Source organism: Notolepis coatsorum (genome assembly GCF_963971535.1).
Source record: "Notolepis coatsorum genome assembly, chromosome: 4".
Lineage (NCBI taxonomy): Eukaryota > Metazoa > Chordata > Actinopteri > Aulopiformes > Paralepididae > Notolepis > Notolepis coatsorum.
This window is the reverse complement of record NC_140168.1, coordinates 22,129,861-22,152,559: the sequence shown is the minus strand read 5'-3', so window position 1 is coordinate 22,152,559 and position 22,699 is coordinate 22,129,861. Positions and strand designations below refer to the sequence as shown.

The following is a 22,699-nucleotide window of genomic DNA, read 5'->3' as shown; positions in this document are numbered from 1 at the left end:
TTCTGGAAATAAACTTAAACCATTCCAGAAAGTTGGTAGCTCTGCAAGGTTACAATAACATTGGCAATTTCACTGAATTATATACGTGTCCCTATGGGAACTCCACACAGCGGGTTATATTATGTAATAATTACGTCTGTAGAGAAGATTCTGTGGGGAAATTGAGGTCCCAATTACATGTTGTTAGTCACACAATGTACAGTGGCTCCAGAGGTAGAGCAGTCATCTGGTAATTGAAAGGTTCCCAGTTCGATTCCGACTACTCCCGGCAGCGAGTCCTTGAGCAAGACACTTATTAACCCCCAACTGCTCCCGATGAGCAGGTTGGCACCTTGCATGTTTGCCTCCGCCGTCGGTGTGTGAATGTGAAGCATACATTTTAACCCTTTCACTGCACACTACCAAAACGGTTAACCCTTTCACTGCGGCGGCACACAGGTTAACTCTTTCACTGCCACACGACAGCCGGTTAACACTTTCACTGCCACACGACAGAAGGTTAACCCTTTACTATCACAACCGACGGTCGCCGTAATAGTAAAGGGTTAACCTTCTGTCGTGTGGCAGTGAAAGGGTTAAACGCTTTGGATAAAAGCGCTATATAATAAAGCAGTCCATTTACAACAAGCTATTAATTTCAGCCTGGTGAATAGAGCGTATCGCTGAACGACTGCAGTGAAAGACTGAACAGAAGACCCACTTGTCTAGAACTCGACAAGGTAATTAACTTGTAAGCTACAAAGCGCCGTCCGCCCTGGTTATTAAGAGTAAAAGCACTTATACAACCAAGCAAACAGCCAGCCACGGAGGCTCTTTACAGTCCGTTCATTTGGAATCTATTCTGTTATGTTACGTTTCTGTTATGGTGTGAAAGTGGCGATTTTTGTCGGGCTGACTGACTCATCAGTCGACAGTGTTCATCATTGTGGAGAAGTGAATCGGGGCAATCTGGCTGCAATGGTGGATCAAACTATAACACAGCCACGGTGTTATTTTGCGGTGGCGCACTGCCACCTGCTGGTTGTAATGGATATGTGCAGCTCAAGGAATACCGTGTTGATTTGATATAGTACATTTGTTTAATACTGTAAATTAGCCCATTAATAACTTGTGATTATAGCCTAAAATGTGGCACTAACTTCAGCAGGCTACGTACATCTTCCAAGCAACAAAGACTGTGTCTGAACAACCCCTCAGGTCTCTAAAACATCTCTCGTTAAATTAACTCACAAATGATAATAATAAGAAGAATGGACACATACTAGCCTGCAAGACTAACTAAATACAATTTTTATTTACAAATACCCAAGCCAGAAAAAGTACATAACCAGGGTCACTGGCCTCTTGAAGACTTGACAGCTGTATCTGTCTCTAGTATGTGGGGGCGACAGTGGTGGAGGTAGAGCAGTCGTCCCGGTTCGATTCCCGCTCCTCCCGGGCAGCGTGTCGATGTGTCCTTGAGCAAGACACTTAACCCCTAATTGCTCCCGATGAGCAGGTCGGCACCTTGCATGGTTGCCTCCGCCGTCTGTGTTTGAGTGAATGTGTGAGTGAATGGGTCAAATGTGAGGAACAAATTGTAAAGCGTTTTGGATAAAGCGCTATATAAAAAAAAACAGCCATTTACCATTTAGTATGTGTGTAAAGGTACAAGTGGATGTCACAGGGTACGGGTGGATTGGATTTTGGACACGACTGGCTTGATCAACCAACAAATGGACTCCAATCCGGCGGCCCCTTAATCCCCCAAAACAAAAAGAGATACCTGCTCAAAGCAGGCACTGATGTCAACGGCCTGTATTTCCTCCATACAAAAAAAACATAATTTTACATCAATATATATAAGTATATATATAAAAGAAAGTTTGATATTTCCCATTGTCCAGCATTGGGTCATTCTGGTGGAACACACCCCCCATGACATGATGATGATGTCATGACTTGAATCTATAGGTATATAGCAAAAAAGAAAATTCTAAAGGGTGGAGGACAGACGGTCGTTACGGCTGGTGTGCTGGTCCACACAGTGCCGTGAGGCGGTTCTGTCGAGAGAAACACAATGAGACAACAGGTAAGACACAACGTGACGTATTACACGTATATGTAAATACATACTTTTTTTGTATTTATTATTATAATTTTTTTATTCTATTTTTGGTCTTTCTGTATTTTTTCACCCATCCCAATTGAGTCGTTATGCTAATTCCCTTCCTGGTCGTTTCGCGCATTGCCCCACTACCACATGCCTCCTCCGATACATGTGGAGCCGCCAGCCGCCTCTTTTCACCCGACAGCGAGGAGTTTCACTGGGGGAACGTAACGTGTGAGGAGGTTCACCCCCCAGAACCCCTCCCTGCTGAACAGGCGCCCCGACTGACCACCAGTAGGAGTCGCAGTTTACAACGACCAGGACACACACCCCACCGGCTTCCCACGCGCTAATACTGCCAATTGTGTTAGTAGGGACGACTGACCAAGCCGGAGGTACCGCTTTCAGCTGGATTCGATCCCAGTCTCTGCGGTGGTAGGCGAGTGCTTAGTCCACTGCGCTACCCAGCCACACCTTACATACCAACTATTTTGCCTGTTTTATTCTCCACCCATCGATCATCCATAGCAACACTACTATCACCGACATCTAAGAAGGGAGACCCCCCCCCCCCCCCCCTTGAACGGCCCTTCTAAGGTTTCTCCCCTCCACATTGCCTGTGGTGCTAGGTTTTTCCTTACCTTCGCTGGGGTATGTCTGGGAGTGTTGCATTTATTTATTTTACATTTATTTTGGATTACATGGTGGGTTTTTTGTTCTTGATTTATTGTGATGTTTCTTCTTGACTTGTTTAAAGAAGACTTGTCCAGCCCATGAGGACATTAACTTGTGATTTCGGGCTTTACAAATACATTTGGCTGCAACAACTAATAGTCAACTAATACATTATAAAAATCATTGGCAACTATGTTTATAATCGATTAGTTGGGTCTGTGTTATGATGCACCTCCATGGCTTGTTCGTTGAAGCCATTTGATGTATAGCAAAGCCGGTTAACACTTAGTTTGTGTTTTTATTATTATTATTTAAGCCATTCAGCTCTTTTCAAACTGAAGCCTTGTTTAAAAAATTAATTGCACTCTTGGTGTATACCATACATTTACAAATGTGCAAGTTGTTTGAAAGAGCATTGTACAAATGGACAAGGAATAACATTTATTTATTTATTTTCCTCTATTCTGAACTAAATCCACACTGGCATTAATAATCTTCTAAAAATGGATGCTTCATGTATTACCGTAAATGTTATTATATGGGGGTTCGTGGACTAACGCAGATCTAATTGGGGTCCTCCTTGACGTGAATGTCTGGGGACGTCCGGTTTGATTTTATGTAAGGTGTTGCTGTTTAGGCTCAAGTGCAAAACTATTTAGCTAAAGAATAAATAAATCTTTTTGGCTAATAATGACTCAATACAAGTCAAGTTGGAAGAGATATTAATAACTGTACCTGGAGCAGCCGGATGCTCTTCAGGGCGTTCTCATCCAGCAACGACAGGTCAACTGAGTCCATCTGACTGGCCAACAGCTGGACACACTGCAAAACAACAACACAGCGGAGAGGCTTTTAGTCGGGCTGTTAAGACACTCAAACACATACAGTACACTCCCAAATATACACACAGATCAGTAGATGTAACACTCCAGTGAATAACAGGCTCTTATTAGGCTTCAATCACTGAACTCACCCCACCTTGATTTGGGACAGGCCTCTAATTCCTTTTCCACAAAAACCTTGCTCAGCAAAGAAATATTAAATTGTTTATATAAACCAGTATGAATATTACTTGTATGACATGTACACATCATTTAAATGAAATTAATTATTATTAACACTTCATTGCACCAGATCGGCAGATCCCCAGATGGCCGGTCAAATGAGGAAAAAGTGAATAAAGATGTTGGTGACACAGTGGTGGTCAATGGCAACCTTCTGGCAGGTTTACCGCTAATCCTCATGCACCTCCCACTTTATTAGGATGTAATACTAGCACATACCAAGTCCAAGTATGCCAAGTCTGCAATGCGGATTTTGTACAGAGAAAGTAAAAACGAACAGCAATTTATTTTTATAAAAACAGTTCTACATAGCTTCTGGTGACTTGGAAGAGGGATCTATAATCTCAGCCTCCAGGACAAAATCAATATTCTCCACGTGTTTTCCAGCTTTTCTAGGTCACACTGGGATCCCCAAGCCTAACCTAGTAAACGCTCACCTCTCCATTGGGATCCCCAAGCCTAACCTAGTAAACACTCACCTCTCCACTGGGATCCCCAAGCCTAACCTAGTAAACGCTCACCTCTCCACTGGGATCCCCAAGCCTAACCTAGTAAACGCTCACCTCTCCACTGGGACCTCCAAGCCTAACCTAGTAAACACTCACCTCTCCACTGGGATCCCCAAGCCTAACCTAGTAAACGCTCACCTCTCCACTGGGATCCCCAAGCCTAACCTAGTAAACACTCACCTCTCCATTGGGATCCCCAAGCCTAACCTAGTAAACGAATGCTCACCTCTCCACTGGGATCCGCAAGCCTAACCTAGTAAACACTCACCTCTCCACTGGGATCCCCAAGCCTAACCTAGTAAACGCTCACCTCTCCACTGGGATCCCCAAGCCTAACCTAGTAAACGCTCACCTCTCCACTGGGATCCCCAAGCCTAACCTAGTAAACGCTCACCTCTCCACTGGGATCCCCAAGCCTAACCTAGTAAACGCTCACCTCTCCACTGGGATCCCCAAGCCTAACCTAGTAAACGCTCACCTCTCCACTGGGATCCCCAAGCCTAACCTAGTAAACGCTCACCTCTCCACTGGGATCCCCAAGCCTAACCTAGTAAACGCTCACCTCTCCACTGGGATCTCCAAGCCTAACCTAGTAAACGCTCACCTCTCCATTGCCGACCGGCACGTTGATCACAATGTCGTCACTGCTGGCTGCAATGGGAGAGCCGTTGACTGACATGCTGTAGACCCTCTCTTTATGCTGGACGCTCCTCACTGCAGGGGTCCTGGGAAGCCTGAGAGAAGCAGAGAACTGTGAGCAGGCCAAAATCCACCCCTCAGTACTTGGAATCATTTGGGTTATGGATTGGTCATTTTAATATGCGTGAGTCAGACTTGAATACTAGGGATGGGAACCGTTCACATTTGAACCGATACCGGTACCCAACGGTACTTTAGTCTCTAAAAATGTAATCTACCTACCTCAGTTGTAATTTCTAAACTTAATATTTAATAAATAAATAATGTTTTATTATCATTTACATCTTACTGATGTAAAGCACTTTGAACTGCAATCCCCTGTATGAAAAGTGCTATACAAATAGTTATTATTTATTTAGAACAATATATATATATATATATATATATATATATATACACACATTACACAGTCACACACATTAAAAAAAGATGTTTAACAAATTAACTAAACATTTTAGACATCTATATATTTAAATACAAAATAAATAAAGGTATTGTATTTTACAAAATAACAAGTACCGGTATAAAACAAGGGTAAACAAACCACTCTAGCAGCAATTAACTATTCTGCTGATAAAAGAAATAGTCAAATACACATCTATATATTTAAATAACAAATAAATGAAAGTATTTTACAACAGATTACCGTAATTTTCGGACTATAAGCCGCGCCTTTTCCCCCCATTTTTCGACCCTGCGGTTTATATAACGGAGCGGCTTATATGTGACTCGACGTGACCAAACCCGAAAATGTTAAAATCGAAATATTGCTTTTTTGACTGCATTGAACTGTTATTTATCTGTTACCCTTATTTGCTAAACTTAATACAACTTGAAAATGAGTTAATTCTTGTTATTTGTCCAACAGTATTGTGTCCCAATGCTAATTACATAGGTAATTAAACATTAAAACACCTGTGGCTTATATATGTACACATCATTAAATTTAGCTGATGCGGCTTATATTCAGGTGCAGCTTATAGTGCGAAAATTACGGTAAACAAACAATCTAGCAGCAATGAACTACTCTGCTGCTGATTGAGTATTCTAGCAGTTCTTTTCGCTCCACACTCTGTGTTCCCCGCTTTGGCAGCGCCAGCACATAACAAAAGTGGAAGTTTGGAGATAGTGGTGTTTCAAGAGCAGAGGTGGAAAATGAGCTACACTTTCTAACAACCTGCCCAGTGTGCCCACTGTACCAAGGTATCGGAGACACGTATACTCCCCATGAATTGCAAACACCCAAAGAGAGTTTGAAAACATGTATTGTGCCGCTGACATTAACGTGCGGTTTCGTTTTGCGGCAAACAAAACGTGACGTCATCGGACTTTTTTTTCTCTTTCTCATTACCGACAGCGACAATAGGCACCGTTGGATCTCACGTGAATCGATACTCGGTAGTACCGACGTGTTTCGGTAGGTACCTTTAAAAGTACCAAATTCGGTACCCATCCCTATTGAATACAGTTAATTTTAATATGTGGGAGACTTGAATACAGTTCATTTTAATAATGTGTGCGAGACTTGAATACAGTTCAAGTTTCAAGTTTCTTTAATAGTTGTCATACAGAAGTACAGAATACTTTTATACAAAATGCTTCTTACTGTTACGCTCCAGAGACTGTGCAGTAAGAAGCATTTTGTATAAAAGTATTCTGTACGACAACTATTAAAGAAACTTGAACTTGAAACTTGAACTTCATTTTAATATGTGTGAGACTGGAATACAGTTCATTTGAATATTTGGGAGAATGGAATGCAGTTAATTTTATGGCATGAGAACGAAAGCCTTATGAGTCATGTAGAGCAGGGGTTCCCAAACTTTTCAGGCCAGGGCCCAGAAAATAAGGCGTCAGAGAGCCGCGGCCCAATGCACATCGTCTGGCTTTTTTTTTTTTTTTTTGCCAGGCGACCGATTTTTTAAGCCAAATATCACTTCAATCCTATTAAGTTAGTTCAAGTTAGTTATTCATTTATATGTGCTATTTATGAGAGGGCTAACTTGTTGCAAAATAATAATGATAATAATAATAGCCTCATTAAAATACTATTGTTGCTTCGGTTGTTTTCAGCGTTTTATGTGCATAATCTGTTATTTAGTTTGAAATGTTCGTTGAAATAAGTAGATTTTTCGTTTTTGTTTATTTATTAAGTTAATATAAAACCATATAGTCACATTTTAGAATACAATAGAATAGAATTTTAGAATACAACTAGAAACACTGTCCTGGCCTGCTTCTAAGTTCAGTGGCCTGACAAAAAAAGAAAAAAGAAAAAAAAAAAAATTTAAATCATCTCGCGGCCCACCCGTGGCTGCTCGCGGCCCACCTTTGGGTCGCGACCCCGACTTTGGGAACCACTGATGTAGAGTAACAGTGGGACACAGCGCTTTCACCACGAGAGACAGACTGCTGGGGAAGACAGTGGAGCTACCAGGTGAGCTACACAATAAGAAAACAGACACTTTCTGTAAACGCTTGTGGTGCTGAGCCAGAGGTTAAAGTGATGTTGAAATGAGGCGTGTAGGATGATGTAGGATGATGTAGGGTGCAGCCTCATAGTGTCGGCTGATGTAGGATGATGTAGGATGATGTAGGGTGCAGCCTCATAGTGTCGGCTGATGTAGGATGATGTAGGACGCAGCCTCATAGTGTCGGCTGATGTAGGATGCGAGTGTAAAAAGACACCCGCATGACATGTCGTCATGTAACTCGAGAACCGAGGCACGGATTTGGTCGAGTGAGGTGGCGTTGGAACGGCAACAAATAGATCTTTAATTCGGTAATGTATATGTTTTGCGGAAAAATGCAGCCCGAGTCGCTAGACGCTCGCAAAGTGCCGTGACTTTGTCACATTCCGCCCACGAATACGTGCCGGTGCAAGTTAAGAGGTTAAAAAAGGAACAACGTCATTTAAGACCAATTCTGATCCCTCTTTCAACCCCCCCCCCCCCCGTTCCATTTCCACAAACTGCCCAATAATGGGGCTGTAAATACTCCTTACCTGGGGTCAAAGCGAGGGGTGATGAGAGGAGTGGTTCCCATCAAGCGAGAGGAGTTGAGCGTATTATTCCGAGCAGGAGTCAGCAGAGGGGCCCTGCTGGATCTGAACAGACAGAGAGGTGCGTTAGTACTTAGTAGTACCAGGGACGGCTCCATCCATACAGACGACACAGATAGACACAGAGGTGTTAGTAGTACCAGGGACGGCTCCATCCATACAGACGACACAGAGGTGTGTTAGTAGTACCAGGGACGGCTCCATCCATACAGACGACACAGATAGACACAGAGGTGTGTTAGTAGTACCAGGGACGGCTCCATCCATACAGACGACACAGATAGACACAGAGGTGTGTTAGTAGTACCAGGGACGGCTCCATCCATACAGACGACACAGAGGTGTGTTAGTAGTACCAGGGACGGCTCCATCCATACAGACGACAGAGATAGGCAGCTGCACTAACTAGTTGAGCTAAAGCAAAGGGTCCGACGTTGACTGCAACTGACTAATCTATCATTTATACTTGTCAAGAGCCAATTGCGCAGTCTTCAGTATTGGCATTAATAAATCAGATGTCAGCATGCTAATATGTCATGTTCTACAGTAGGACTTACTACTATTATTTAAAAATGTTTGGACTTTATGGTGTTTGTTTTGTTCTTGATTATTGTGATGTTTCTTCTTGACTTGTTTAAAGAAGACGTGTCCGGCCCATGGGGATATTAACGTGTGTGTTGTCGGGCCTTACAAATAAATTTGATTTGATGATACCAAATAAAACAAGTCATTAGAATAATAGAAGTCTACGTTGCTGGTAGGGCTGAGCCCAAACATTTGGACCTTCGTTCGTTACGTTGGCATTCGAATTCATTCGGGGGAAAAAAAGAATCTATGCGTCTATTCATTCTGTTTAAACCAATGGGGTTTTTCTTCACAGTTGCAGATAAAGATTAGGCTACACTAATAAATTATAGTATTAAAAACTGATGAGTTATATTCATTAAAGAAAGTTGATTTAAAAGAAAAATACAAATTTAATCAGACAACTTTATTTAAAACGTTTTTTAGTTTATTTTTTATTAAAAATGAAGGTTTGAATGTCCGTTCGAAAAACCCTGACGAAGTTCGAATCCCAAAAACAGGCTTCGGGGACAGCCTTTGTTGCTGGAACGTTTAATTTAGAACGTATACAGTACGTGTGTGTGTGTGTGTGCTTGCGTGCCGAGGCTCGCTAAGCCTTTCTCCACGCATATTCATTTCTGGAGCATTTCTTTATCCACTCTGGTTGGATGGTGTATTGTACTTGTGCTGTATAATAACAATACATTGGAATCTAATCTCATTTTGAACAGTCGCAAATCGATTCCTGTTGTATGGATCGATTGAGTGCAATGCAGAACCTCTGCTGTTCGCCGTTTTCGCTTGTCCTGACAGCCTAGAATATGACACACCCACTGATGATGTCACAGTTCACAAGGAAAAACAAACTATTTTTCGGTTCCAACTGAGCACCGATTTTTCACGTTCCGAACCAATTATTCACGGTGTGAACGCCCAACGCACCGGCCGGTTTGAGATTACATTCGGGAACCAGCTCCAGCACGGAGCCCGGCCGGTGTGAAAGGCCTATCTGAGGTTTGGTTTTGATACTGTTTGGAGTTGACTGGGCAGTGAAGTCTAGTGGTGTGGCGTCTAGAGGGTAGGGATGTAAACGTATGTTTCCCATGTCAATAAAGCCCATTTGAATTTAATTGAAATTTAATTAACCACACGATAACAGTCTCTGTGATAACGCTGCACACCAATTACATTCGGGGGGAAAGACGACTCTGGAAAATAGGTGCTGGAGTTCTTCTGCCAGTCACCCTACCCTCAGTTAGACAGAGGTTAACAATGGAATCAAGGCACCCATGCAAAGAAAATCCCAAAGAAAATCCCATTCCTGCTGAACTCCCATACGAGTTTCTTATATTGGAGCTTGGTACCTGGCAACGGGGGTCTTCTGCTTGCCGACAGCCTTTGCCTTGTTCGACGTGGTAGGAGGCTTCCTAGATTTCCCCTGAAACAGGAAACACACAGACAGTTAAGACACGAAATAAACACTTCCGTTTAAGCCAGGGGTCAGCAACCTTTACTATCAAAAGAGCCATTTTCCCCCCTCCCACAAAATAAAATTCCTCTGGAGCCGCAAAACTAATTTACCGTTAAAATTAAGATAACAGTGTATAACATTTTATATATAGTTATCCCCAAGCATACCCCACATTTAGCATAAAACGCCTGACAATTGCATACCCAAAGTAATTTGCGATTTATTATACTTTATACTTATAGCACACCGTTTGTTGCATTAATGGAACTATAAAGCAACAAAAAAAAACATTTTGACTTTTTATTGTTGTTTTTACCTGTTATAACAAAGGAAAACCTCAAACTCTTATGAAGAGAAAAAAGACTGGCTGTGTAGACCTATTTTGAAATAAAACACAGAAGAGGAGAAAAAACACTGGCATCTGTAGACCTACTTTGAAATAAAACCCTGAACTATGCAGGTATATTTGAGTCTTTCCCTTATTTGTGGAACATTTATAAAATAAAAAAGTAGTCCACTTTGAAAAAATACTACCATGTGTAGACCTACTTTGAAATAAAACCCTGAACTATGCAGCTCTATTTGAGTCCTTCCTTTATTTGTGGAACATTTATAAAATAAAAAAGTAGTCCACTTTGAAAAAAATACTACCATGTGTAGACCTACTTTGAAATAAAACCCTGAACTATGCAGCTCTATTTGAGTCCTTCCTTTATTTGTGGAAAATCTATCAAATAAAAAGTAATTTTTTTGTTGTTTCTCACCACATATCCGGCATACAGGTAAGCCTGCATCGTTAGTCGTGAAAGCAAATTAATCTGACCACGCTGAATTAAACCCTCTATTTTCCTCAGACTTTCATTTTTTTGGATTTATCCATGGTTCTGTATCGTTAGTGGCTTAGCTTGGCATCACACTGCACTATCTCGCGTACGTGCACGCGTACTGAATAAACCACAAATGTACCTCTAATACCAGTATTAGTCTGACCACACCCCTCATCAGCTTACCTTCATAAGCAGGTGTGTGGTCACCTGCTCTCCTCCTTCTCGCTTTCACCACAAGGAAGAAGTGCCTCGGTAGATCCCCACACTTGACACCATGATGGAAGAAATTGGATTAGGAACAGCTTTGGGAAACAAGGATACGTTGACATCATATCTTTATTTTCTCTCTCACTATTTTTCGAGAAAATACGGCGATATTGTCTTCGTTCTGGAGTGTCTAGAAGATGATGATCATTCTAAAAACCCTCCACCGGTTTTCGTATTGGGAGCACGCCGCTGCATGCTTCTCAACTGCAGTTCCTTGCTGTGTTTGTTGGGGTGAAACCTGTCAGGCCACAGCTGAACTGTCGGACATGCCGCTGTTGTGAGGAGCGGTGCGTTCCAGGTTGGGTGAGTAGTGTTTGCTGGCGGGCTCCACTTGTCTGTTAGTGCTATGGGGGCTACTTGACAAAGTTTATGGAAACCGGCCCCAGGCTAGGGTCCTTTGTTCAGCCACCTAGGCGACAGAAGGCCTTGGTCTGGAGACCATTATAGTTTTAACTAGTGGGCCGCGACCATTGACACTGGTGATCCCTGTGTGTTCTGGACGAGTGGATTCTCTCTGTCACCGTGTTAAGGCCCCATCTTTCATATCCAAATGAGAGTATTCCTTCACGAGGGGATATGTGCATGTAATGTGCGATAGCGGCAGATTCATGTTCAAAGTCAGCTACACAGGCCAGTTGGTACTGTGCTGATTTCCGTCGGATGTGGTAAAGTCACCGTTGTGAAGCGGTGTTGACATCTTGTTTTCTCTTTTCTCTTAAAAAGTGAGGAGAGGTTCAGAACGGCGGCCTGTCTGGGTGAGTGTTATGTCATTGTTTACATGTTCATAGCTTACGGTTAGCCAGTCAGCTGTTAACTGCTGCGTTAGCCTGCTGGATCGCTGCATGGCCTGCTTAGGGCCTACCATTAGCCAGTCAGCTGTTAGCTGCGGGGCTAGCATGTCGTGGTCGCTAGGTAACGTTAGCTTGCTGCTATGGCCATGGCCTGGCGCGGGGTAGCTTAGCTTCTCGCGCGCCGCCGTGGGCTCGCTTCTGATCGTTAGCTTGATGCTATTCTGTTGAACGTGCTTTGATTTTAACATGTTTTACACTCTTGACCACGACGTCATCCTTGACAGGGGATGTTTTCGTCGACCCTGCCCTGAGCCAGGACGGCAAGGATTGCATCAACAAAGGGACCGTTGCGACGGGTAGAGCGGCGACGCTGCCCGGATCGAACAACACAGGACGGCTGTGTTTCTACGGTGTCTTGAGACTGCACTTCGCTGATCTGCGTTCCGGGTAGGAACGGGGTTGACCAGACCTCATAACACGTCTTCTGGTTTTACTTTGCTAAATGTATTGTGAATAACGGTGTTTTTCCCAAAACGTGTGTTGCTACAATGCATTTAGGATACGTTGCGGGTTATGTGTGAGCTGTTTTTGTCACTGGCAGTTAGCTTCTCCGTGCAAACGGGATGTAATGATCTGGTTGTTGTGTGAGAAACACGGCCGTGTACTCACAACTAAGGTAACTAACCTATGAAGCTATGCTTGGTGACAAGTGAGTAAGAGAATGTTCTTTCTCAGACTGTAATGACAATGAACAGTGTGTTCACACATTAACAGGTTTTCCTGTTTTAACTGGCCGTATTGAGGGTAAAATAGGAGGATTGTGTTTTTCCCCCCCGGTTCCCTGGGGACTTTATCACCTCCTATCAGACATGTTGTGCATTAATTGTGTCTTTTGTGTGGTAGGGATACGATGTAACTCTTAGCTTGATTGCTGAGGTTGTGCTAAATCTGCTGGAGAAACTTATTTCCTAAAGGGAAATTGGTTTGGTTGCTGTCATGTGTGCTTAGCAAGGCCTGTGGTCGATACTAATCAAGAATGATGTATTCTCTCATTGTGAAAAAAACGGCGTTCCTCTGTTGAGTGTTTTTGCCATTTTTTGTAGGTGATGATGGGTTGTGTGTGTCATGTGACCTACAACTGGGTTGTACTGGCCACAGAAGCACATGTGTATGTTGGACCGGGGTTCTTAGAGCCCTCTCTATTCTGTGTTTTTCCTTAGTAAAAATCAGATAGCAGGTTAGCTCATGCGCTGTGTGGAGCTGTGAAACGCTTCATGGAGCTGACTATGACTGTGTCATATTCTCTTTTTGTCGTTACGTCGTATCATGGGTGTGGGGTCGTAAAGGGGTGAACTGGTAACCTTCCTCTCCCCATTGTTCTGTCGGTCAGGGGTACACCCCCTGTCCTTCAAGGTTCCCGTCACGTGGCGGTTCGGCACGTTACGGGGGGGGGGGGGGGGGGGGGGGGGAGGGAGTTCCTGGTCCCACGGCCTGGTATATTGGGCGTGTGCACCGCAGGAATTCCCCCGCCATAGAGTACGTCACCGTGCGCGTCTCTGTTGGTAGGACTTCCGTGTGCTGTTCAGGTCCATGTGATGGATCTGTTTTCAGGGGGGGTGGTCAGGGCTCCTCCTCACCAAGCGCCTATTCAGGCCTTCTGTGAGTTCGGACTCCTTCTTCCATGTGAGGAAGCCTCCATCAGAGTACAGAGCCTTCCTCCTCAGATTGTCAAAGTGAGTGGACCCTCTAGAAGGGTCCTTTTCTATTGTATGTATATTCGATTCAATTCGTTTATTGAGTGTGTATGGGTTCAGTGCCTCTTCCCCGGAGGCCCTAAAACCAGTTTTTTTACATGGCTCAAGGTGCAATATATTCTTTTCAATCTGTACAGCTCGCGTGGGAAGTCTCTCTGGGGATCCCCGTCTCTTTCCTATGGGAGGGTGGTGGGATGTAAAAATGTGAACATTTTTTACCCCGGCTGTGTAGACTGGGATACATACTGTTGATGCTTCCTTCTTTCTATTCCAGAAGTGTTGGAGTTAGGGAGTGTCACACCCCTCTTGTCGTTCCCCTGGGCGCCTTGGGGATTCAATGACAGGTCTAAATAGCCTGTTCATTGATGGGGGTGTGTCCCAACGCACGTATAGTGCTAGCTCGCTGTAAACAGGCGATTGACTGGCACGCCTTGGTTGCTTGTGGTTGAAACAGCGTTTTTATAAAGCAACTGAGAGGGGGGTTTTTCCTCTTCCGACGACCACATCCCATGACCTGGGTGGGTTGTCGACGGATTCTCGTTCATGTCTGGGGGATGATGACGGGATGGATCTGAACATATGTGGTGGGGTCTCACGCCCTTGGGGTGGGCCACCAGGCGCGGTTCGTCCGAACGTCTGGGTGGCGCCTTCTTTTCATGTTAAGATCAACACGCATATCTGCCCTTCTCCTGGAGTAGGCATGTCGGCGTGGTTAGGGCACGGGACTGGTTCTGGTCACGCTGGTCCAGATCAGTTGAACCCGTTGTCCGCCGGGGATGCAGATCTGCTGTTCTGGTACCCTGAGGGACTTGGGCTTTTTTCAGGGGGAAAAATGCCAGGTCGGTCTGGGTGTCACAGGGTTAAGCGCTATGGAGACCCTGGTTGGGTATGTTTTTACTCAGCACTGTCGTCATGGCTTACAGCCATGCCATTCTGTACGCGCTCGATCTCGTCGGATCTCGGCCGCTACACAGGTTGGTCCTGGTTAGTACTTGGTTGGGAGACCACCGGGGAATACCAGGTACGGTGTGCTTAGGGGCTGGTTCTCCATTATTTTTCGCTCCTCTCTCACGCATGGCGAAGAGGGGCCTGTGGGGGTGGTTTTTTGACCTCCTCTGGTGACCCTGTGCTTCCCGTACCGCCAGGCCCGGTCCGAAGTGATGTTTGCGACCCGTAGGCCTGGGTTAACCCTTTTTGGAAACTGAAACACTTGTACTGCGGTATAGCTGGTGTATACCCGCAGGTGTGTTTTGGAGTTTTTTCTTGAGGGGTTATAGGAACAACCACCGCATTGGGTAACACCGAGGTGGTTGATTCCCTGGTGTGTTGGAGCAGTGTCAACTCCCGGGTTCACCGTTTGAGGGTGCCCCTGCACGTTCATGACGTCTGCCAATCGTGTCAGCCTTCTCTGCCTCGACCCCTCTGGGTGGGGGTTTTTAAATGGAGGCTTGGTCATGCAACACCGCCAGCTTACGCTCCTTCCGCCGGGGCGGCTGTGTTCAGCTGTCCCCTCTGGCGCCTGTCTCGTCCGCAGTCTCCAGGCTAGGGTTAACAGCCTGTTGCCTGGTTTTTCCCCGGTGCGCTGCCTGCTTCCGTTGGTTAACCTTTTTTGTGTGCTTACGGCCATGCTGACTGTCTGTTCTGCAGGGTTAGTGTGCCAGGCGGTGTACTGTTGGGGGGACGGGGCCCGCTCGGCTTACGGCCATACCGACCTGAACACGCCCGATCTCGTCCGATCTCGGAAGCTAAGCAGGTTCTGGCCTGGTTAGTACTTGGTTGGGATACCGCCTGGGATTACCAGGTGCAGTGACTGGGGGGCCTTTGTCCGAATACGCTGGCGATGTGGGGGGCGGGGCACTACGTGCCCACCTGGTGGGGTCTTGATGCTGGCATCATGGACTTCTCCGGGCCCCCATTCCAGGGAGTCCAGTCCTTTTGGTGGGTCTGGGTCTTCCTTCGCGCTCCGCTGCTACGGCCTTGCCACGGGGTTGGGTTTGTCCTTGACCCCGTGATTCTGGGGGCAGTAACGAGGTTGTTCCTCCGTTCGTTCCCGGGTGGCATGCGGGTTGTGCGTGTGTGTAGTCGTGGGGTCAAGCCACGGTCTGCTCACCCTGTGCGTTAAGTTGCTTGAGTGCCTCTTCGCACGGTCGGGTCCGTCGCCTTCCCGTGAAGCCTCTAATAGGGGGGATACCCTCCATTAGGGGGGGTCGGGGGGGCTCGGCCCTCCCTGTTCTGATGGTTTTGGGGGGCTGTCAGCGGGGTGTATTTGTCAGCCAGTGGCTCCGCTTGGCCTCCCTTGTGCAATGTGATGCCAAGCTAAGCCACTAACGATACAGAACGATAGGTTATGACTATAACCAAGTTCTGTTAGTTAGGGGCGATGCTTGGCATCAGACGGCCGCTGCAGCCCTTGACCTCACCTTGTGGTGAAAGCTTGGGAAGGAGGAGAGCAGGTGACCACACACCTGCTTATGAAGGTAAGCTGATGAGGGGTGTGGTCAGACTAATACTGGTATTAGAGGTACATTTGTGGTTTATTCAGTACGCGTGCACGTACGCGAGATAGTGCAGTGTGATGCCAAGCATCGCCCCTAACTAACAGAACTTGGTTATAGTCATAACCTATCGTTAGCTTACTGGGGGGTCGGAAACTCAAGATTAAGCCAGGGTGTGACGTACTGTATATTTTAGTTGACAAAATATTTTTTCATTTCAGTGTCACAGTATGACATCGATCTCCAAAATAAGAACAAAAAAAAAGTAAAACAAAAAAAAAGTAAAAATGTTTTTTTAAACCAGGGAGCCACCGCTGATTGGCTAAAGAGCCGCAGGTTGCAGACCCCTGGTTTAAGCTAAAGGATGCTGTGAGTCAGCAGATACCATGGCCTCCTTCCTTGTGACCGACACATGTGATGTAATGTTGGGTCAGAATGCCGGTGCTTATTGAAAACAACTACCTTCTTCACTGTGCTCTGGTCCCCCATGTTCTCCTCATCCTCGGAACCCGTCTTGGCTGTGGCCCGTTTCTTTGATGCTGCAGGAGGAAGGGGACGGAAAGTTCATCAGCGGTGTATGAGAAAGCATTAGGGTCAAAGCATTAACAGGAGCCACGTGGTTGTTGCATGCAAGTAGGCGGGGGGGGGGGGCGGAGACAAAAACAATACTGGGAGAATAGCAAACCAGCTTGTAGGGCTGCCAAAACGTCCGGACCTTCGTTAGTTACGTTGGCATTCGAATTTTTATTTTTAGTTTAAAAAATAATAATTACAATTTTTTTTAAAGGGGAACTATCTTATAATAAATTGCCTTTTTCAGTGTTTAGCATTGTTTCCTAGCTATGTGGACTTATATTAATATGATCTATGTCTCTAATTCTCATATTGGCGCATTCTTCCAATTCTCCTCACTTTCACCCTCACTGAACTGAGTCATCTGATAATGTGCTGATTTGTGATGTCAGAGAGACACCGCTGCATGATAATCAGCTGAGTTTCCACACAGTTCCCACCGTGGTTTAGGTGCCCAGATCTTGAGGTAGAAAAATGCTGTTTTTGAGGACTTGATTAGAAATACAAAACAATGAATTAAAAAAAATTAAAAATTACAGAGGTGTTCCATAAACTCACAGGAATTGTGTAAAAGTGCCCAAATAGTGAAAGAAATAGTAAAATAGTTCCCCTTTAAATGTATGTGTTTATTCATTCTGTTTAAACCAATGGGGTTTTTCTTCACAGTTGCAGATAAAGATTAGGCTACACTAATATTATAGTATTAAAAAAAATTATGATGAGTTATATTTATTAAAGAAAGTTGATTTAATAAAAAAAAAATACTAATTTAAATCAGATTAATCACTTTATTCAAATTGAGGATTTTGTTTGAAGGTTTTTTATTTAAATAAAAGCCTTACCTGCTTGTGACTTCAAAAAGGTTGAAATATAGTCCAAACTCATTTCAATCGATTGGACTACATCGTGACACGACATATGGTCACACCCCTAGTAGTGTGTGTGTGTGTGTGGTAGGGCTGTCCCCGACTAAGGATTTGGATGGTCGACTATGATTGGCCAAAATGTGCCATTAGTCGACTAGTGGCAGACAAAAAAAAAGTATAATATTTTTATTTTTTATCATTCCATTTGGGCTGTGGGGGGTGCTTAATGTCTGAAGGAGTCAACTGAAGGCTTCTTGTCCTCTGCAAAAGCATGCAATTGGTCCACTGATGGATACATCTTGATATTTGTCTAGTCTAGTGTGTTCATTAGATGGGTGAAATCCTCTTTCAGTGCCTCTGTGCCTGTTTTTGTAGGCAGTTAGCCTCTGGTATGCGTGCCATTAGTGTTAGCCACGCTTCTAGGCCTCTTTTCTTTTGGAAAGAATGATTTAAAAAATATATATACATTTTTATATATATATATTCGACTAATCGACTAATAGGGGTCAGCCCTAGTGTGTGGTAAGGTTATTCAACGTTCTGACGTTAATAGGGACCAGTAATCGGAAACACAGAAGTTTGTGTTGACTTAGGCGTCGGTTACACCTAGGGTGTTTTCATTTAGTTTTCAAGATGAGTTTCGCTTTCCAGAGCGCAACATAGTGACAGTTTGTGTTGACTTACTCTTTTGGACTGTTATAGGAGGCATCATGAGAACCTCTGCCAGGACACTTTCCACCGTGGCAGCATCTTCTTCCCTCTGTAAACAAGACAAACAGGAGGGCAGAACGACATGACACACAGAGTGACCCAGTTTTATAAATACTAGTTCCTGATTATATGCCTAATATAATATAGAAATGTAACAGATGATGGATAAATAAATAGTGACCATTCTGAAGACTTTACATGCATGGTTTGTATGTTATTCTGAATCGGGATACATGTCTTGTGCAGCACAGTATGAGACATTATGGTACAGTATGAGACATTATGGTACAGCACAGTATGAGACATTATGGTACAGCACAGTATGAGACATTATGGTGCAGCACAGTATTTACTGCAATTTAAGGCCTCAGTATGAGTTTAAGACGTGAACATGGTCATGTTTGTTGAATAAAAAAAAAAGTTAAAAAAAAATCTTCGGAAAATCACGTGATCGGCCCCGATCCCGATCACGTGATCGGATCGGGACATCCCTAATTATGGTGCAGCACATTATGAGACATTATGGTGCAGCATAGTATGAGACATTATGGAAAACATAATAGATGTTACGGCAACTCACCTGGACTTTATCTTCTGGTGACATGATGGGGTGCTCTGACCCTAAAGAGAAACAGAGGGGTTATTTAATTTTACCTTAATCTGATGACTGTCTTGAATGATCATGCAGTCGGGATGGTTAGAGGCTTATGTGTGTGTGTCGTCCACTTACTGTAATGCTCCAGCCAGTTCATTGTCCTGACTGCCTTGGGAAGCTTGATGAGAGCCATGTTGTAAGCGTTGTCTGCATCTTTCAGTAGCTGGTTTTTCCTCTCCACCAGCGTCTTGCACACAGTTTTCACTGTGGAAAAAAGAATCCGCCAGTGATTGACTGGAAACTGCCGAACCCTGAGCCAACGTGTGATATCCCAATATACATTTACTGGCAATGGTGGCTTTTATCTGGGTTGTTATATGGAGAGTAATGTAATTGGTTGAGGATTACACGGTACATTTTCAGTATATACACAGTATCTGACCAACATACCTTCGAGGTCGAAATCTTGAAGGAAAGCATCTAGCTTGGCCGTCTTGGTTTTGTTTAGGTGTTGTTTGGAAACTTTGGATGTCTTTTTCCTGGGAGCCATGGCTGTATGGGTGGTTGACAGAAAAAATATGATTATTTGGCTAACAGGAGGCACCACACTAAGCTACCTTAACATTGATGTGACTTACTAGAAGAAAGTAGACTTTAATATTGGCTAGCGTTACTACACCTTACAAGCCAGGGCGCACTGTGATGGCCCTAGCACACGAATGAACACGGACGGGCGGCTGCCGCTTCACTTCCGCTCCCATGTTAACGGACGCTACTGTGCACACTGGCCGCAAGCGGGAGCGCGGCTCCCGGGCGGCAAGCTATCTTTTCCGCTTCACGGCCCGAACTCACTGCTCACGAACGAATTTCACGTGCGGCTCCCTCGTGAAATCGCGCGCCTGGTCAGGCACACTGGACCTACGACTTGAGCGTGCGGAAGCGCACCGAGGAAGGCATATTTACATTGGGACAGCTGTAAATGCCTAGTCTATATGCGAAGTCAGTCATTTTAGAATGATGATCAGTGTGACTGTACTCCTGAAAGAGCAGCGTGTAGCCCCAGCAGCAGCAAGAGCTTATTATTATTATTATTATTATTATTATTATTATTATTATGCAACATTGTAATAGTTATAGGTATAAACAAACATACAGACAAACATTCAAGGCGTTTATTTGCAGATACAGACACAGCTGGTTGAACAACATCTATATCTGTGGTAATAATGCAGATATTCAATTGTATTTCTGTGACAATGCGCGTGGCGCGCCGCCTCAAATAGGATCGAGGCGAAAAAATAGCTTGCCGCTCGCGAGCCACTCGGGAGGCGCGCTCCCGCTCGCGGCCAGTGTGCCTACTATCGTCCGTTAACATGGGAGCGGAAGTGAAGAGGCAGCCGCCCGTCCGTCCGTCCGTGTTCGTTCGTGAGCAGTGAGTTCGGGCCATCGGATTCGAGGCGGCGCGGGAGGCGTGCGCCACGCGATTGATTGATTGGAAATTGTATTAACAGATTGCAGAATGGGTACAATACAGTACAGCTCTCTCTTTTTCTCTCTCTTTATTCTCCCTGCCTTTCTTTCTTTCTCTCTCTCCAGTCTCTTTCTCCCCCTCTCTTTCTTTCTCTCGTTTTCTCTCTAGAGAGAGAGAGGGGGAGAGAGCGCTCGTGCTGCTGCTGGTTCTATCAGGGCTCCGCGCTGCAGCACGCTCAGAGAAGTCGCGATCCCGCTAGGAACCTGTGCGTGAAATTCGTGCGCGTTCAATATGCCCGTCCCGTGCAGGTAGAGGCCCCCCTGGTGTCCTGGGTTGTTGACTATCTGACGGGCAGACCACAGTATGTGCGCCTACGGAGCCGTGTGTCAGACAGACTGGTCAGCAACACCGTCTCTACACCAATGACTTCCACTATCGTTCAGAGTCCTGCCACCTTCAGAAGTTTTCTGATGACTCTGCGATAGATAGTGGGATGTATAAAGGACGGTGATGAGAGGGAATACCGGGAACTGGTAGTGGACTTCATCACATGGTGCGATAAAAACCACCTGCAGCTAAATGTGGCGAAGACCAGGGAACTGGTTGTGGAGCTGGGGAAGATGAGGAGGAGTGCACCTGTGTGACCCCCGTTTCCATCAGGGGAGTCGATGTGGACATGGTTGAGGATTACAAATACCTCGGTGTGCACATCGACAACAAACTGAACGGGTCAAAACACGCAGAGGGACTCTACAAGAAGGGCCAGAGCCGACTCTACTTCCTCAGACGGCTGAGATCCTTCAACGTCTGTACAAGGATGTTGAGGATGTTCTACGAGTTGGTGGTGGTGGGCGCCTTCTTGTACGCTGCCTGTGACCTGCTGGGGCAGGGGTCTGAGAGCGGGGGACACAAACAGGCTGGATAGGCTGGTCAGGAAGGCCAGTAACGTGGTTGGGGTGGAGCTGGTCTCTCTAGCGATGGTGGCAGAGAGGAGCAGCCTTGCTAAGCTCCATGCCATCAGGGACAACCCCTCCCACCCACTACACACAGACTTGGCTGACAGGAGGAGCATGTTCAATGCTAGACTAACACTCCCAAGATGTAGCACTGAACGGCACATGAATTCCTTCATTCCAACAGCCATCAGACTTTACAATGCATCACTGTGCCTCACTGAGCACAGAGTGACAGTTACCATCTTCCTGGAATTCTACTTTTAAAACAACACTGTTCAATATTACACTGTAGACTTCTGTATATTTTATACTAGAATGTATACACATAACATAGGAAATGTGAATCCCGGTCCATACTCTGTTAATATTAGTATCTTGATTGATTGAAAACTTTATTAACAGATTGCAGAATGGGTACAGTACAGTTCAATACATACAATTGTTAAGGGGATGCAGACCAGAGAAAGACTTTAGTCTTATTCTTAAGGCCTATTTTATTCTTATGCAATTTGTTTTGTTATTCTTATTCGTGACGTTGTTCGGTCTAAATGTTTACTGTGAGCGATTTGTAGTGTCAATCAAATTTCCCTCGGGATGATTAAAGTATTTCTATTCTATATAAGGGTGCTGGTTAGCTAGCAACTGCAACGTTAGCTAACGTCACGTAAAATATTTGGCTATAACGTTAGCTTCCCTTTCGATTCCATTCACTCCACCGATGCATGCAATGGAAATGGAAACGCTATGCGCTAATATTACAATGTTTTATGTAACATTACACTCAAAACAAAACGACTAGACAACGTTTAATCGTGTGCCTTTACCTGGTGATTAGCTGTGTTGTTTAGCAGCTAGCTCTCTGTTCTCTCTCCCTCCACAACAACAAAGCAGCTTCTTTTCAAATCTCCGCGCAGCCGCAGAGGAGGAGCCGAGAGAACTGATCACCCAATGACGACGCTGTTCTACGTCACTCCAGTAGGGTAAATCTGCAGTGCCGCAGACCGGGGCGCGTCTGTGAATGAATGAATGAATGAATGAAAACTTTATTTAACAGATTGCAGAATGGGTACAATACAGTGTTAAGGGGATGCAGACCAGAGAAAGACGTTTGTCTTGTTTACATCAGGGTCCCCCGTTTTCAATTCATAGTGTAAGTACCTATTTCGCTATTTTGGACATTAGGTCCTATTTTCCGTATGTTACTTTATGTTTCTAGTGTCCTATATACTTTGTTTCTCGCATGCGCAGTAGTGCACCGCAC

General features: G+C 44.8%; 1 protein-coding gene across 1 annotated transcript; it reads right to left on the bottom strand.

The window, feature by feature from the left end:
- Nucleotides 1-1,269: 1,269 nt before the first annotated feature.
- On the bottom strand, nucleotides 1,270-22,347 carry cdca8 (cell division cycle associated 8). Its single transcript, XM_084313065.1, has 11 exons — nucleotides 22,263-22,347; nucleotides 19,462-19,563; nucleotides 19,147-19,275; nucleotides 18,997-19,037; nucleotides 18,390-18,465; nucleotides 16,729-16,805; nucleotides 10,026-10,099; nucleotides 8,041-8,142; nucleotides 4,942-5,071; nucleotides 3,500-3,586; nucleotides 1,270-2,042 (listed from the first exon to the last, which is right to left on the bottom strand). Exons 2-11 carry the CDS (start codon nucleotides 19,559-19,561, stop codon nucleotides 2,001-2,003), a joined length of 858 nt encoding a protein of 285 aa, XP_084169191.1. The 5' UTR covers nucleotides 19,562-19,563; nucleotides 22,263-22,347; the 3' UTR covers nucleotides 1,270-2,000.
- Nucleotides 22,348-22,699: the final 352 nt, after the last annotated feature.

Coding starts and splice junctions, on each gene's coding strand:
- cdca8 (XM_084313065.1), bottom strand. CDS start 19,561: ATGGCTCCCAGGAAAAAGACATCCAAAGTTTCCAAACAACACCTAAAC. Junction 19,038..19,146: donor GAACTGGCTGGAGCATTACA/GTAAGTGGACGA, acceptor GTTTCTCTTTAG/GGTCAGAGCACCCCATCATG. Junction 8,143..10,025: donor CAGAAGACCCCCGTTGCCAG/GTACCAAGCTCC, acceptor CTGTCTGTTCAG/ATCCAGCAGGGCCCCTCTGC.